Genomic DNA, 17,091 nt, shown 5'->3' on the forward strand with positions numbered 1-17,091 from the left:
TCCTCCTGTGGCTTGCTGTGCAGTCCAGTGGCTTTCCGAGGGAGTGCAGCAGTGCCTATGGAGGTGTGGGTGATGAGGCTCGGAGGGGAGAGTCATCAAAGCCGGCAAAAGCTAGCCAAAAAAAGGCAGAATATCTAGCAGTGAGATGTTCGTGTTAGTGGATGGTAGCATTATGAAAAATTAAAAATAAGTAAGGAAATAAAACATTTTACTTAGTTGAAGGCTGTAGTTAAAACTATGGTGGGATATCCCCACACCTCCTGGTCAGTACCTCTTGAGACAATTAGTTCTATTAGTTTAAACCTTTTGTGTCCCTTTGGTTGGACAGGCTTCCTGGACACACTCATAACTGATCTACAGGTTCCCATGATTATACCTTTGGCAACCTCCAATAGGTATTGGGTTTATCTGAAAATCTACGGTAGTGTTACTCAAGATAGCTAAGAGCTAAGATCTTCAAATATAGCTGGATTGGTGACAATGAATCTTTCCAGGAACTTTGGTGAAGGCAGGAGATGTTTCTTTTGGCTTTTTCTTGGAGATTAAAATAGTTTGTTTTTCTTGGAAAATATTAGGTAAACAAAATAATTATTCTCTGGGGTACTTGTCCTGAGGATTACAAATCCAGAAGTTTAGCAATATTTTTTAATCACCACCTCTTTCCTTCTCTCACACAGAGACCAAAGAGGCAGTCATTCTTTAAAACTACAGCATACATCAAAGTTAGTTCAGTAGTGCAGCACAGTTCAAAAATAAAAATTCCCCACCACTGTGACCAAAACCCAGCAGTTGTTAATCTCTCAGGTTGTTGCCTGAGTAGCCAATAACATTAGCCATAATAATAGCATAGTGTTGTCTCTGTTGCTTACCCAGACAATCTGGAACTGTGCAGAAAGTCTCAAAAATAAGCCTCTACTTGAATTGGCAAAATGAAAACTTCCATGCAAAAGCCTTGCTTGGGACAGGTTATTTTCAGAGCTTTTAGTGCTTGTCCTAGCCAGCACATATTATTTTATACAAAACTCTATTCCACAGAGATCTATCCTATGTAAGCCACTGTCAGAGTAATACATATGGAGGGGAGGGTTTGTAAGTAGTCATAGTTCAGAAGCTCTATCCTACCCTCAAGTATGGAATTTACATTTCCCCACATAGTACTGTTGTGCAAATTTCCCAAGGATCAGAAAGTAGAGCATCACACTTACGAAATTTCATAGGACAACAACCTAGTTGTTATTCAACGTACTTAAGCTCTCTCTAAAAAAAAAAAAAAAAAAAAAAGTGTGTGTGTGTATAGCTTTTTCTCAAAAAATTAATCTTAGTCAGAAGTATTCTGCTTGGTTGTGGGTATAACTGCTTCAAGCTATAACTCACCTTGAGCAAACAAGATCATTCTCTTCAAGTAGATCATACTGTTTTAACCAAACCTAATATGACTAGAAGTAAGATCCCTTTTGTATTTATACAACTCTTTGTAGTATAGAGAACATAAATGTTGTAATACAAAAGTAAAACTGAAGTCTGTTTCATTGTCCAAACTGAGTGAATACCAAAGCAAATGAAGAGTATAAATAGTGAAAAGCAAATTAGATTTTAAGATTTGTGTTTCATAATGTAAGGTTAATGCAAACAATGAATCTATTTTAATATAATTTTACAATTTGTTCTTACTGTCTCTTGAAAAAACAAGATCCAACACTTGTTCTGCTGCTCACCCTTCCACTCATTCTTCTCCAATTTCAACTCTTCTGTTTCATACATCATTTTCCACCTAATCATATGCCAGTACAGAGCATACTGTTGGTGCTCAACAAATGATTAATAAACACACTGCTGCCTTTTTGTTGCTATTATGCTGTGGTTTACTTATTCTAAAAATTTTACAGTTAAAACTTAAAAATATGTAATCTGTACAAATTACAGAAACATACCCTGTCTCAAATTAACCAGAGGGTGTTTTTAAAATATAGTTTAAAAATAAAGTTAGTCCCCACTGTGGCTGTGAGGACTAATTCTTCTCAAGTACTATGAAGTTTGTGGTGTAGAGACGAGAGGAGAAAGAGAACTTATTTCAGTGCCTTCGCAGGAATCATCCTCAAGTTAACTTTGTAATCGGTTATGCAGCTCCATAAATACACACAGCACATTGTGTATAGTGTAAAGTTAGTGCCAAAAAGATAAGATTCCTGCCTCCAAGGACTTATTTTCTCAGTTCATTCAGCCAAGGATTTATTGCCTCCTTAAATTTAATCTTCTAAATAACATTATTTTGTTGTAGAGAAACTTTGGCTTAATTTTATTATACATTATAGTTAATAATGACTATATATTGGTGTGAATAATAGACATATACTTAAAATGCTGAATAATACACATCCCAGCATAAGTTTTTTTTTTTTTACTCTGTTATACTGTGTTTGGTATCATAGTATGTTTGGTATCATAGTACATATTCTCTGGACCACAAAAAAGATGGAATATCTTTGATGCTTCTGAAATGCTATGCTTAGTCAAGATACTGCGCAAACCTTAATTCTCAAAATATTCCTTTGTGGTAGGGAGAGGTTCATGGACTTGTTTGAACCTACACAGTGAGTCAGTAAGAGAGCCAAGATTAGAAGTGAGGACTCCGTCTCACAGTCCTATGTTTAAGTACACTAGACCAGGGGTAGTCAATAACTGGACCGCAGGCCAAATCTGGACCGCATGCCAAATTTAGACCACAAGCCAAATCTGGACTGCCAGGCACTTTTTAATGGACCCCAAATCTTTTTATTTGCTTACTCTCATTGTTATTTTTATTATTGTCTCTGACATCTGGACCTTGACTGTACATTGACCAAGAAATTTGGACCTTGCCAAAAAATAACTGACTACCCCTGCATTAGACCACGTTGCCTTTAATTTAAAGACCTAATTTTGTTGCGGCGTATACTAGAGGCTGCTCTTGTATAGTCTTGATCTAACCTACCTGAATGTTGTTAGAGAGGATGTTCTGTAGGGCTCCATCTTGTCATCCCTCTTGTTTAATGTGTACATGAGACCTTTGGAAAAGTTAGTGAGGTGGGATGGGTTGCATTGTTTTCAGTCTGCTGATTCCCTGCAGCTTTATAACTCCATCTCCAGTGACCCACCTGGAGCTGTTGGTTTGCATTACTTATTGTCTGGAGATTGAGCATAGAGGATGGCTAGTTGGCTGAGATTTGATCCAGAAAAGACTGAAGTGGTATAGGTTGAAGTAAGTCACCTGAGGCGATAGTGTGTGGGTGCTGTTTCTTCTCCTTTGAGGATGTGCACTGCCTTTGGTTAGCTCCTGGCTGCTATTAGAAGATCCGGTAACAGCTACAGCCAAGATGGCCTTTTTCAATTTGCAGATGATTAGGAAATTGCATCTGTTTCTTGGGCCTAGCAACAGTCATCCATGCTTTTGTCGCCTTGAGATAAGACTACTGTAATGTAATAAGACTACTACATGGAGCTACAACTTAATCTATTCAGAAACTGCAGCTGGTGCAGAATTTGATGTCCTGCTTATTAAACAGTATTTCTCTTTGTGAGCACATATAACCTATGCTCTACAAAATGCACCAGCTATCTGTTGGTTTCCAAATGGATTGTAGATGTTGATTTGGTCTATAATGTCCTACGTTGCATAAGAACTACCTATCTAAGAAATTGTTTCTATCCCAGTGAGGCCCTGGGACAAGTGCAGTCAGTGGAGTTGCCTGCACTGAAGCTCCATTACTATAAGAGGTGAGGGTGGCTGGCAGGGCACTCTCTTTAGGTCCACAGATGTTTGGAATCCCTTTCTCCTCAGGTTCATAACATCCAGAGTCAAAAGCCTTCATGGCATTTGGCAATCATGGCATTCGGCAAGGCCCCCCCCTTGCATATGAAAGTTGGGTAAGGCTGGTTGTGGTGTTGTAGAACTCAGGGTGTTGATTAATTTCTATTATATTTATACTGTTGCTGAGTTTATTTTTAAACGTTGGTTGTGGGTGCCAGTGCCTTTGCTTGGCACATTTTTTATAGTTTATTTTTAAAAAATTCAGTCTGCGTAATAAAGATTCTTCTTCGAGGGCTTGTTCATGTCGATTCCAATCAGGTGTGCGCGCGCCATGTGCACGATCATTGGAAACTTTTCCCTTAGCAGCTCCCATCAGGTCTGCTAAGGAGCCCCCTGGAGTGGCACCTTCTTTAACTCTTGGGACACTACGTCCAAGTACAAAGAAATGCTCCCTGCAGAGTCAAGAGTGGAGTTCTCAGCTCTGGTCGAGGAGGGGAAGGCAGTGGCCAGGACATCCCTTCAGCCTCCCTTGATGCGGCTGAGTCAGAGGCATGAACCATCTCCTCGGGGATGGTCAGGAGGAGAATCTCCTGGCTCCAGGCTTCAGGTCTTCCCCCAGAGGTCCAACAGACCCTGCAGGACCTTCCCTTTGAGGGTGCAGGGCTGTTTTCAGACCAGATAGACCTGAGGCTCCATAGCCTCAAAGATTCAAGGGCAACAATGAAATCTCCGGGGATGCATATGCCTGCTAATCAGAGAAAACCTTTCAAGTCTCAACCCCAGCAACAGCAGAGGCAATATCAACCCCACCCAAGGCAGGACCCTTACCGCCGTAGAGGTAGGAACAATAGGTATAGGCCTCTTAACCAGTCGTCATGCCAGGACCAGGGTCCAACTAAGCCGTAGTCAGGATCCAAACAAGGATTTTAATGGGGTGCCTGAGGACAGCGTGCCAGACTCCATACCGGATCCTTCCCCCTGCTTTCTGAACCTTCTATCCCACTTCTACCGTGCGTGGTCCCTTATAACATCGGACCGTTGGGTCCTTCACGGAGTGATATTTTCTCCAATTCTGCTCCTCCCATCCCTCCCACCCCCCTTCCCCGTCTCTCTTCAGGGACCCTTCTCATGATCAACTCCTTGTCCAGGAAGTGCATTGCTCCTCGCCTTAGGGGAAGTGGAAGAAGTTACTCTGGAGCTAAAGGGCAAGGGGTTCTACTCCCATTACTTCCTAATCCCCAAAGCAAAGCGGGGGTCTCAGGCCCATCTTAGACCTGTGAGGACTCAACCAGTATATGGTAAAGTTGAAGTTCCACATGGTCTCCCTGAGCTCAATCATTCCCTCCCTGGATCGGGGGGACTGGTATGCTGCTCTCGACATGAAAGATGCATACTTCCACATAGCCATTCGTCTAGCCCACAGACATTTCCTGAGGTTTGTGGTCAATCACAAACACTACCAGTTCACGGTACTCCCATTCGGTTTATCGATGGCCCCCCAGGTGCATGTCAGTGGTCGCTACCTTTCTCCGCAAGAGGCAGGTACAAGTATATCCCTACCTCGACGACTGGCTGCTATGGGGGTGTTCGAGGGAGCAGGTGGAACCCAAGTCCGGTTAGTCACAAATACCTTCCAGAGACTGGGTCTCCTCCTCAACGTGGACACATCGACGTTGTCACCGACCCAAAGAATAGAATTCATTGGGACGGTACTAGACTTGGTTCAGGTGAGAGCGATACTGACGGGGTCCAGATTCCAAGCACTAACAGAAATCATTCAGACTCTCCAGCGATACCCCACCACGACTGCAAGGGTATGCCTGAGTCTCCTTGGACACATGGCAGCATGCATCTTTGTGGTCAGACATGCCAGACTGAGACTCAGGCCACTCCAGCTTGGTTCGCCTCAATTTATCACCCAGGCCAACACAGTTTGGACTCGGTAGTAACAGTGCTGGGACGAGTCCTAGACACCCTATGCTGGTGGCTGGACCCTCACATGATATGCAAGGGAGACCCATTCAGCGCTCCTCAGCCATCCGTGACCTTGATAACAGATGCATCAGATCTGGGTTGGGGGGCCCACCGAGATCTACAGATGCAGGGCAGGTGGTCGCAGTCCGAGATCCCGCTCCACGTCAATATAAAGGATCTCAGAGCGGTGAGACTAGCCTGCCAGACCTTCAAGGACAGATTTCAAGGTCAGTGCATGGTGGTGTTGACCGACAATACCACCGCCATGTTTTACATAAACAAACAGGGCGGAGCCCGTTCCTCCCCTCTCTGTCAGGAAGCTCTTCAGCTTTGGGATTTCTGTATAGCCCACTCTATTCACCTGGAGGTGTCCTATCGCCCAGGCCTGGAAAACGAGATTATAGACCATCTCAGTAGGTTGTTTCTCAACCACGAGTGGTCAGTCCATCTGGATGTCTTACATTCCATCTTCCAAAGTTGGGGCTTTCCCAGGTAGACCTATTCACCACCAGGAGCAACAGGAAGTGTCCAATGTTGTGCTCCTTCCAGAAACACAGTCCGGGCTCCATCTCAGACACATTCCTGCTACCTTGGGGGAACAACCTCACATATGCCTTCCTGCTGGTCCCACTCATCCACAAGGTGCTGCTCAAGATCCGCAGAAACAGAGCAGATGTGATCATGCTGGCCCCAGCGTGGCCACGACAACATTGGTACTCCATGCTTCTGGAATTGTCGGTGGACACCCCGATAGCAGTACCACTTTACCCAGATCTGATCACACAGGACCATGTTCACCACCTTCACCCAGACCTCCAATCCCTTCATCTCATAGCTTGGAAGCTTCACGGGTAAACCTAACAGAGCTCCAATGCTTGGATTCGGTGAAGGAGATATTGCTTGCTAGCAGGAAACATTCCACCAGGGCCACTTATCTAACTAAGTGTAAAAGGTTCTCGTGCTGGTGTGAGCAGTGTCGCACACCTCCACTTCATACATTTATACCACTCATCCTGGAATACCTACTACATCTGAAACAGCAAGGGTTGGCAGGATCATCTATCAGGGTATACCTTGCGGCCATCTCAGCGTTTCACCCTGGAGAGTCAGGGTGCTTTGTATTCACCAACTCCATGATAGGCCGTTTCCTAAAGGGTTTGGAAAGGCTATACCCACATTTTCAACCACCTGTACCCGCTTGGGATCTCAGTCTGGTCCTCTCCAGACTAATGGGAGTCCCGTTTGAACCACTGGCTACATGCTCCCTTCTGTATCTCTCATGGAAGGTAGCGTTCCTAGTTGCTATCACTTCAGCCAGAAGGGTGTCTGAGTTAAAAGCACTAACCTCCGAACCCCCCTTCCTCCCTCCCCCCCGGTCTTCCATAAGGACAAGGTACAGCTCAGGCCTCACCCAGCCTTCCTGTCCAAGGTGGTATCTCAATTCCACATTGGACAAGACATTTTTCTACCAGTCTTCTATCCCAAGCCACGTGTGAATGCGCAGGAGCAGAGTCTTCATTTGCTAGACGTCCGGAGAGTGCTAGCGTTCTACATTGAGTGCATGAAACCTTTCAGGAAATTGAACCAACTGTTCATAGCGGTGGCAGACTGGATGAAAGGACTTCCGGTCTTCTCACAGCGCATTTCATCATGGACCATGGACTGCATCCGTACTTGCCACGCCCTCGCCAAGGTTCCAGCTTCGCCTATTATAGCGCACTCGACGAGGGCTGAAGCCTCATCCACTGCTTTCCTGGCCCAGGTGCCCATCCAGGAGATCTCCAGAGCGGTGACCTGATCATCCGTGCACATATTACTACCCACTATGCCATCACACAGCATGCCAGAGAGGATGCAGCTTTTGGCAGGGCAGTTCTCCAATCAGAGGTTCCTTAACTCCAACCCCACCTCCAGGGGAGAGCTTGGGAATCACCTGACTGGAATCGATGTGAACAAGCACTCGAAGAAGAAAAAATGGTTACTCACCTTCTTGTAACTGTTGTTCTTCGAGATGTGTTATTCACATCCATTCCAATACCCACCCTCCTTCCCCTCTGTCAGAGTAGCCAGTAAGAAGGAACTGAAGGGGGGTTGGGTTGGCAGGGTCATATATTGAGTGCCATGAAAGCACCACTCCAGGGGGCTCCCTAGCCGAACCAACAGGAGCTGCTAAGGGAAAAGTTTCCGACGACTGTGCATGCAGCGCACGCGCACCTGATTGGAATGGATGTGAACAACACATCGTGAAGAACAACAGTTACCTGAAGGTGAGTAACTGTTTATTCCTCACTAAAGGCCCCTAACACTTGTATAGAGGAGCAGATTTCCTCTCCTGAACATTTGCAAGGTTGGCCCCTAAAGGTGAAATCCTGAGAGTTGCTCAGCACCCTCAACTCCCACTGAAGTTAATTGGAATTAAGGGTGGTAAACACCTTGCTTGGTTAGGCTCTAAATACTTTCTAAAAGTGTTATAAAAACAATATATATTTTTTTAATGTTTACCTCTTTCTTATCTTTTTGTAGGTGGTTTGTCCAGATTGTAGTGATGATATTGCAGTGAAAAAGGACAATGTTCTAGTTCGTTCTTTCAAGGATGGTAAATTGTGAGTAGAAACATAGAAGCTACCAATTCAATATGTGCATCGTTTAAAGTGTGTGAGGAAGTAAGAGGTGTAGCAAAGAAACTGCTTTTAGCCGATCAATTATTGCAGCAGCTTTACTCAAGATTTAGAAAGATATGAAAATCAACCATGTTGATGACAGTTCTATACTTATTACCTACAGGAAATATAAATCCACCCTTATAATTATCATCCCAAACTATATATTTGGTATAGCAGGCAATGACTGCACTCCTGTGGGAGTTTGTGGGACAACTTGAGATTCTTTCTGTTTTGTTTAGAAGAGATAGCCATGCCTCAGAGAAGATTTTATAGGTCTACAGATATTGTAAAGGAAGTGAAATAAGAGAATTTCTCAGTAGCCTGTTTCTTCATTAAGTCAATAAGATTTGTTTACCAGTATCATAGGAGTCTAGGGCAGAATTACCATTTCATCTGATTAAGAAAGTTCTCTAATATTGATTAGCAGAAGAGAAGAGTATAAATAAAAAATAGAAAATGAGTGCTGGCTCATGAAGGAAATATGTGCTCTTAAATGCTTGTGAGGAAAGGTGGGGCTTTGGCAACAGCAATGGAATAATTTTTTTCTTTTATGACAGATTCCATTTTTTATTCAAAAACGGTGGGTCCCCTCTGAGCTAATTTATGCCACTTGATTAAGTGTGGCAGAACTCCTTTGCATTTTGCAGAAAGGATGTTGAAATATAGAACAGTTTCATTATAGTTTAGTTTTAGTTTCCTTCTTAACTTTAGAACAGTGGTGCACAAACTTTTCCAGTCACACCTTCCTTTACCATTTACGGAATCTGTCTGAAGCCCCACGTTCATTACTGCATGGCCAAGGCTAGTGCCGGTGTTAGGCATACGCAGAGTAAGCAATTACTTAGGGTCCCGAACAGCTCAAGGGGGACCCCTATATGCTTTTTATTATTTTAAGGCTCCAGTCAGTTATGGAGGTCACAGATTTCATGATTTTATGTGACCTCTTCACCTCAGTCTGCATAGCGGGGCATCAGCTTTAGCCCCAGCTGGCAAGGCTTCAACTTCAGAAAATATATCTACTTAAGGCCTACAATGGGCCAGCACTGCTTCTGGGCTGGGTGGCCCGCTGAGGTGTCAGTGGGTGGAAGTGGCGCTCCCTCCCCGCACCATCTGGGGGGCCCTGGCACGAGCCACCTGGCATCGCTGGTTGCCCCCTTTCCCCCTGAACATTCCTCCATGCCCCACAGTTTGCGCACCACTGGTCTAGAATATGATTTCAGCAAATTGCTTGACAGTAAGTAATTCACAGACCTGTGCAGGTCAGTAGAGGAATCCACCTAGCACCAAGGAACCCCAGTTCAGATTGGGATCTCTGGATATGACTACAATACCTATTACTAATATTTTCTGTTTGTATAATTCTGAAATCTTTTTCACACTGATAATATTTTTTGTTAATTATATCAATAATGGTGTGAAGTTTTTGGTGACTTTTTAAATTAACATTATGCCTTTTCTGAAATCTCCCAAAATATTACTATTGATTATTGTGACACCAGCTATTAAGAGAATGCTTTCCTGAATGTGCTAATGAATGGATGCTCATGATTAAGGCTACGATTTAGTCATGGGTATTTTTAGTAAAAGTCTTGGACAGGTCACGGGCAGTAAACAAAAATTTATGGCCCATGACCTCCATGACTTATACTATAAATACCTCTGACCAAACCTTGGGGGGATGGAGGGGTGGACAGCGGCACCAGCTGCTGGGGACCACTGCCAGAGCAGCTGCTGCTCTGGCTGCCACAGGGACTACTGCTCGGGCGGTCCCTAGAACCAGCTGCCCGAGCAGTGTCTGGTGCGGCTGGCTGCGGGGCCACCTGAGCGCCTGGCTGCAGAGCCATCTGCTTGGGCAGCCCTGGGGTCAGCCACACTGGCTGCTGCAGAAATCACGGAGGTCACAGATTCCTGTAGTCACAGAATCCATGACTTCTGCAACCTCCATGACAGACATGGAGCCCTACTCATAGTCCACCCAAATTTTTAAGGCAGTTGGATTTTTTCAGCTCAATTTTTTTAATACTGTACAAAACTGTAATAGTGGAAAAGGGTATATTTTAATTAAATGTCAGCAATATTTAACTTGCTGAAGAAGGTATTGTCATATTGAAATAAACTTGCATGATAACTGGTGATTTATTGATGCCATTGTCCAGATACATTTCATATGCTTTTTCTACACATTTAATTGCTCTATGTATTGTTTGATATTATCCCTTTATAACAGGGACTATCCAACTTTTTTTTTCTGCCCCCCCCTTGAAAATATTTCAAGCTGTGATGACCCGCCCACCCACCACTTTGTTACCGGACATAGCTTTCGTGGCATCAGTGCACATCCCTACAGAGCTAAGTAACCGTACCATGCCACCCTTACTTCTGTGTGGCTGCTGACAGCATCTGTGCCTTCAGAGCTGAGCAGCCAGCTAGTAGCTGCAGCTCTCCAGCTGCCCACCTCTGAAGACAGTGCCACCAGCAGCAGCGCAGAAGTAAGTGTGGCAATACCATTCCACCCTTACTTCTGCGCTGCTGCAGAGTGATGGCACTGTCTTCAGAGGTAGGTGCTCGGGCAGCAGCCACTGCTGTCTGACCACCCAGCTCTGAAGGCAAGGAAAAAGGATGAGTCAGGAAAAATCACTGACGTTTGTTTGTATTTCAAAAATCCGCCTGGACAGAGATCGGAGGACCAAAAAAGAGGTCATGTCCAGGAAAATCTGACATATGGTAACTCTTGATCTCACAACCCCGCTACAATAGCCTTGCGACCGCCTTTGGGTCAGGATCCCCAGTTTGAGAAATGCTGGCTTTTAAAAATATGTGATTTTTAAAAAGTATACTTCAAATAATTGTTGCCTTGTCAACACTCTTTTAAATTCTCTAGTGCTTCTGTACCAAGAAAAGATGTTCGAGAAATTAGTGAAACTTCACCAAAGCCTGATGCTTTGTTAAAACAAGGTAAGAATTACCTTTAAATACAAAAAGAGCAATTTTTTTCTTGTTTAATTACAATTAGCTAGTGGTATATATCCCACCAAATATATAAAAAAGCATGTTTTTGCATTCTTTAAAATTACAGAAATATGGCTTCCCTGTGATGTTGTCTACAGACGTTTAAAAATGAAAAATTTCAATAAGTCATCAAGCACAATCTTTAAAAGCATTAAAACTATAATGCATTGATTAGAAATGCTGGAACAACAAACAAAAGGAGTAGTAATGTAGTGGAAACCAACTTCATGGATTTTGCCTGAAATCCAGTCCCCTGTGTTGGGCCTTCATAAAGTTGTTTGCATCATAGTGCACACATGATAGCCTTGAAAGGGTTGCCTCCATACCTTCTGCATGCTGGAGTAGTGGGCTCTTTGGCAAGCTACCTGGTGTGCTCAACTAATCTTTGCAAAATAAATGCTTATATTATTGTTACCTCAATCCTCTTTATTCCCCATTCCTATCCTTCTATTTATTCACCAGTTGTGTCTTGTCATTAATTTGAACCCTAAATTCTTTAGGACAGGGATGCCTCTTAATTATGTGTTTGTACATGGCCTAGCACAGTGGGTTGGTGCCTTTAGGCATCACTTCAGCATAAATAATAACTGCAAATAGCTTGGAGTTCCTGATGCAGAGACTAATGGGTATGCATAGCTGAGCACCTCTGCATAAGGATGCAGATAAGGAGTGGCTATGGAACAACACTGCTAAAGTCCTATGATTTGGGGATGGATTCTCACCCTTCCCCTAAGCTTTTTGTTTTGTTTTGTTTTGTTTTTTGTTTTTGAGCAAATTGATCCTTCTTCTAATGCTAATAAATGCTGGTCTTCTTGCAGCCTTTGACCAAGCCCTTGAATTCCGTAAAAGCAGAACTGTTCCCAGTAACTGGAAGACTGAGTTGAAAGAGGAGAGCTCCAGCAGTGAAGCTGAAGAAGAGGAAGAAGATGAAAAAGAAAAGGAAGATAACAGCAGTGAAGAAGAGGCAAGTATAACATTGCAAACTGTGTCTATTCTCATCAGCTGTATATTGGCACTCTGCTTAGAACTCATCAGCACAGATTTTCATGCTCCTTGTATCTTTAACACACATGCCTTTCTCAGATCAAATTCTTATTTGTTAAACCTCCCTGTGGAAACAAAATTAACAACTGTGAATGGACTCAGAAAGCTACCTCTTCTCACACACAAAGGACTGAATCAATAGGAGTTAAAGATAGGTGCAGGGCCAGTGTAATCACTAGGCGAACTAGGCGGCTGCTTAGGGCGCCAAGATTTGGGGGCGCAAAAAAGTGGTGTCCGGCGTCACGGGAGTCAGCTGAGCGGGGCAGAGCAGGGAGCGAGGCCTCCATAACAAACCCACCCCTGCAGTGAGGGGCGCCGCGCAGGGCGGTCAGTGGGAGCCTGCGGCGGAGCAAGGAGGAGACAGCGGCCAGGCGCAGCGACCAGCGCGGCCAAGGGACGGAGCCGTTGGGGGAGGCGGGACACGGTCCTGAGCTCAGGTGAGCTTTGCCCTCCAATGCGCCATGCCTGGGGCCGGGCACAGCCACTTCCTGGGATGAGGGAAAGTGAAACTAAACCCCGCAGCGCGACGGAGGGGAAAGGGCTGGCGCAGGTGCCGCTTCCAAATACTGACACACACACACACACACACACCCCGGTGGCATGTGCCAATGCACAGAGCCGGCCCTGATCCCCAGGGAGATTCTCACCTGCTCCCTGGGAGAGACCGGCTCTGCCCTCCTTGCCCCAGAGTCCCCCCCCGGAGGGCGAAGTACTCAGAGCCTGGGAACGTTTAGAGACCTTGTTAGCTGGGGGTATTCTCAGCCTCCTCCTGGCTCATAGGTTTCCCCGGACCAGAAGAGATCATTGTGATCATCTCTTCTGACCGCCTTGTATTAATTCTAATGAACAATGCCACATTGTGCAGTATTCATTTTTGAAAGTTTATAATAAGCGATGCTCCGGGGGGAGGCGAGAAGGAGGGGGGGCGCAAGGTGGAAGTTTCGCCTAGGGCGCAAAATATCCTTGCACTGGCCCTGGATAGGTGAAAGACCAAATCCAAAGATCAAGCCTAGATTAAGATATAGCTCTCACTGCACCTGAAGCAGCAGTATGTAAGGACCAAAAGCTATGTTGTTGGGATAGGGCAGGATGGTGCAAGGGTGAGATGGGAATGAGAGACGTGCTGCCAAATGTATCTTACTGTTACTTGAAAAAAGAACAGAACATACCCCTGACTAATATACATTCCTGACCACAGCATGCCTGCAAGCTAATTGTAGAGACTGAATGTCTCCTAGCTGTGGTTAAAATATATATATTTATTGTAACTATATTTATTGCAACAAAAATTATTAGGGGAACGGCTTTCATATGAGGAGCGATTAATAAGACTGGGACTTTTCAGCTTGGAAAAGAGATAACTGGGAGGGATATAAAAGAAGTCTATAAAATTATGACTGGTGTGGAAAAAGTAAATAAGGAAGTGTTATTTACTCCTTCTCATAACACAAGACCTAGGGGTCACCAAATGAAATTAATAGGCAGCAGGTTTAAAACAAACAAAAGGATGTATTTTTTCACGCAACGGAAAGACAACCTGTGGAACTCCTTGCCAGAAGATGTTGTGGAGGCCAAGACTATAACAGGGTTCAAAAAAGAACTAGATGAATTCATGAGGATAGGTCCATCAATGGCTATTAGCCAACATGGGCAGGGATGGTGTCCTTAGCCTCTGTTTGCCAGAAGCTAGGAATGGGTGACGGGATGGATCACTTGATGATTACCTGTTCTGTTCATTCCCTCTGGGGCACCTCACATTGGCCAGTTTCGGAAAACAGGATACTGGGCTAGATGGACCTTTGGTCTGACTCCAGTATGGCCATTCTTATGTTCTTACCTGACTTTCTGCTATCAACTGCCCCAAGCCTGGGTTCCACTAGTTTGTGGTGGTGAAACGTGAGGGATGAATTTGTCCTAATACTTTTTTAATCTTTCAAACAATTACAAAAAATATCTAAGTTGTTGTATCTCTCCTCTTTCCTCTCCTGTGATAGAATTGGTTCACTAGACGTTATCTCTCTGCCTACCCTGACAAAAAGAAGCGGAAGAACTTTCAGGCAAGGCGCTAGCCCACCCACTCCTTTTCCACCTCTGTCTTTTCTCCTTTGTTTTGGAACTATGGAGTGCAGTCCTGTGCCTGTCTTCTAATTAACTGTTATTTTTCCCCCCAGTCTCCAGTCCAGAAATAAAGAAGACAAGAGAAAAGATGAAAGTCAGAGGAAAGAACTCGGCTTTACAGCTGGCTATGAGGCTGTGTGTGTGGAGGGGGTCTGATTCCTTTATTTCCTCTGTAGTTTCTCTTGGTGCTTAGATTCTGGCTCTGTCCAGAGCACCCCTCCTTTAGCCAGGGACTGGGAGCTGTTTCTCTTGACTCAGTTATTCATCCTTGAAATGATGACTGCAATGCAGCAGCCTAATTCTCCCATCCCTGGGTGGAGCTGTAGACACGAGGTTGAACTGTCTGGATCCTAAACGACTACTGTACTCTGTGTCTCAACCCATCTTCCCTGGTTGGGGCTTTTCAGGAGGCTGCAAGTGTGTGAGGTTGGAATTCTGCCACCTCTCAGGCTCACTTAGTCCTCATATGGTCCTTTCAGGGTTTGCCAACTGCAAGAATATCTGTCTCTGTTCTTACCTACTCATGCTAGCAGAAAGTGTGATGCTCACTTCTCCTGGAAGGGCCACTTGGGAGGCCATGGGTGAGGAGAATCTGAGCTCTTAAGTACTTCTGTTTTTAAGGGCTTGGCCTTTAGAGCCTTTGCCTTTGGGAGGTAGCTACAGCTCCTTTTGTGAGCCTTGCCTTCTTTGGTGTAGCTGCTGTTCCTTCCCCAGGCAAGCTCTCTAAATGCCTTGGTGAACAAGCCTGTCTCTTGACACCTTCAAATCTAATCGGATTTGCTGTGGTAGTTCTGAAATTGATTCTCTAGTGTCTCCGGCATCCACTGGGCTGGAGGTTTACAAAGTAATGGCTAGAGCTTCACTTTCTTTTTTTGAGTGGCAGCAATATGATCCTGCCCTGTTTTTCTCCTGTCTCCTCTTTCCATTTCAGTTGTTATGCTCTGTGAGTTCCCTGCATGGGAGGCCTTTCTCCTCAGACAAAATATATGAGAGAGAACTCTTGGAACTAGACAATCGTTCCCCTCCAGATTGCTCTAGCTCATCCCGGGCCATGAAGAATTTCATTGGTTCCCTTTTTACTACTCACATGGCCTCTCTAGCTGTGCAGTTCAAGTCATGGGTCGGAACAGTTCTTTTATTTCCATCATCTTCATTTCACACTTAGATACCATAGTGATAGGTGCCATAGAAATCTGAGAGATTAGATTCTTTCCTGCTCTTTTTTTTTTTTTTTTTTTAAGGCTGCTTTCTGTCCAATGTCCCCCTCCAAATGGAGCTCTGCCTCCCAGTCTCTTCTCCTTTACTAGTATGATGGGAATAGGAGAACTAGGTCTAGCTTCAGCCAAATATGGAGGTGTGGACCTGGGTCCACTTTGAGTTATAATAAAATTTATACAGTATGAGGGTTAGCAGTGAGCCGCTTGCGTCCTCAAGTTAGAAACAAGCTACTTTGCTGACTCCTTTAACCTTCATAATGCTGACAGGTACACTGATATTCCCAGAATGAACACCGGTGAGATTATCTAAAGTAGCAATAGGCTGCGATGGCAGAATATTGAAGGTTATAAGTCGGCATCTAACAATCTCCCAGGATGCCTTGGCATCAAACTACAGACAGTTTGGTTCTTCATGAGATTCTCAGAATAGCAGGGATCACCTTGCTAAAGTGTCTCACTTCAGTCCCACTGCGAAATCCACTGGGTCTGTACACTCTGAGGATATACAAACACTCTTCTGTAGATCTTGGCATATGAAACCTTAATTCTGTCCCATTGGCACATTGTCATAGAATCTAGCAGGGAATTTAATTACAACAAGGGATACCTACTTGCAGTTTTGGTACCTGGTGTAACAAGTATCTGCTCTGTGCTTTAGGAATAGTATCTTAGGGTATGTCTACACTTCAGTTAAACACCCAGAGCTGGCCCGTGCGAACTGACTTGAGCTCATGGGGCTCAGACTAAGGAGCTGTTTAATTGTGGCGTAGATGTTCAGGCTGAGGTTGGAGCCTGGGCTCTAAGACCCCATGAAGTGGGAAGATTCCAGAGCTCGGGCGGAAGCCCAAACTCAAATGTCTACACTGCAATTTTAAACAGCCCTCTAGCCCAAGCCCCACAAGCCTGAGTCAGCTGGCAGTGTCAAATTGCAGTGTAAGATACCCATAGGGTCCACAAGTGATGGCAGCAGAACCCGCAGCACTCTGCTCAGTATCTACAGCACCTCTGGTTTTTGGCTCTCTTAGCACTTGAAGGAAATTGGATACGTGATACTTCTTGAAACTGTAGGTTTCCTGGGAACATCTGGTCAGTGCTTTCCTCCCTGACCTCTTATGGTTCTATGTGGTCACCCTCTCGTGACAAGCATTTTCTTGGTTGTGAGCCATTTGCCAAATCTAACTTTTTTCCTTCTCTTCTGACCCAGATTACTTCAGGGAAGGAAATCTCCTGAATTTCCACAATATCTGAGATTTTTGGTCTAGACAGAATACAGTCCTAC

General features: G+C 44.6%; 1 protein-coding gene across 3 annotated transcripts in view; it reads left to right on the top strand.

The window, feature by feature from the left end:
• The window catches only part of ARID4B (AT-rich interaction domain 4B), a 154,278-nt gene that overhangs the window by 72,960 nt on the left and 64,227 nt on the right, over positions 1 to 17,091 (top strand). For all 3 annotated transcript variants that reach the window (XM_034765068.1, XM_034765070.1, XM_034765069.1), the window contains exons 9-11: positions 8,285 to 8,364; positions 11,306 to 11,379; positions 12,252 to 12,397. In XM_034765068.1, the coding sequence (XP_034620959.1) occupies positions 8,285 to 8,364; positions 11,306 to 11,379; positions 12,252 to 12,397 (300 nt within the window). The remainder of the gene's footprint in view (positions 1 to 8,284; positions 8,365 to 11,305; positions 11,380 to 12,251; positions 12,398 to 17,091) is intronic.

The sequence above is a fragment of the Trachemys scripta genome, chromosome 3 (genome assembly GCF_013100865.1).
Source record: "Trachemys scripta elegans isolate TJP31775 chromosome 3, CAS_Tse_1.0, whole genome shotgun sequence".
Classification (NCBI taxonomy): domain Eukaryota; kingdom Metazoa; phylum Chordata; order Testudines; family Emydidae; genus Trachemys; species Trachemys scripta.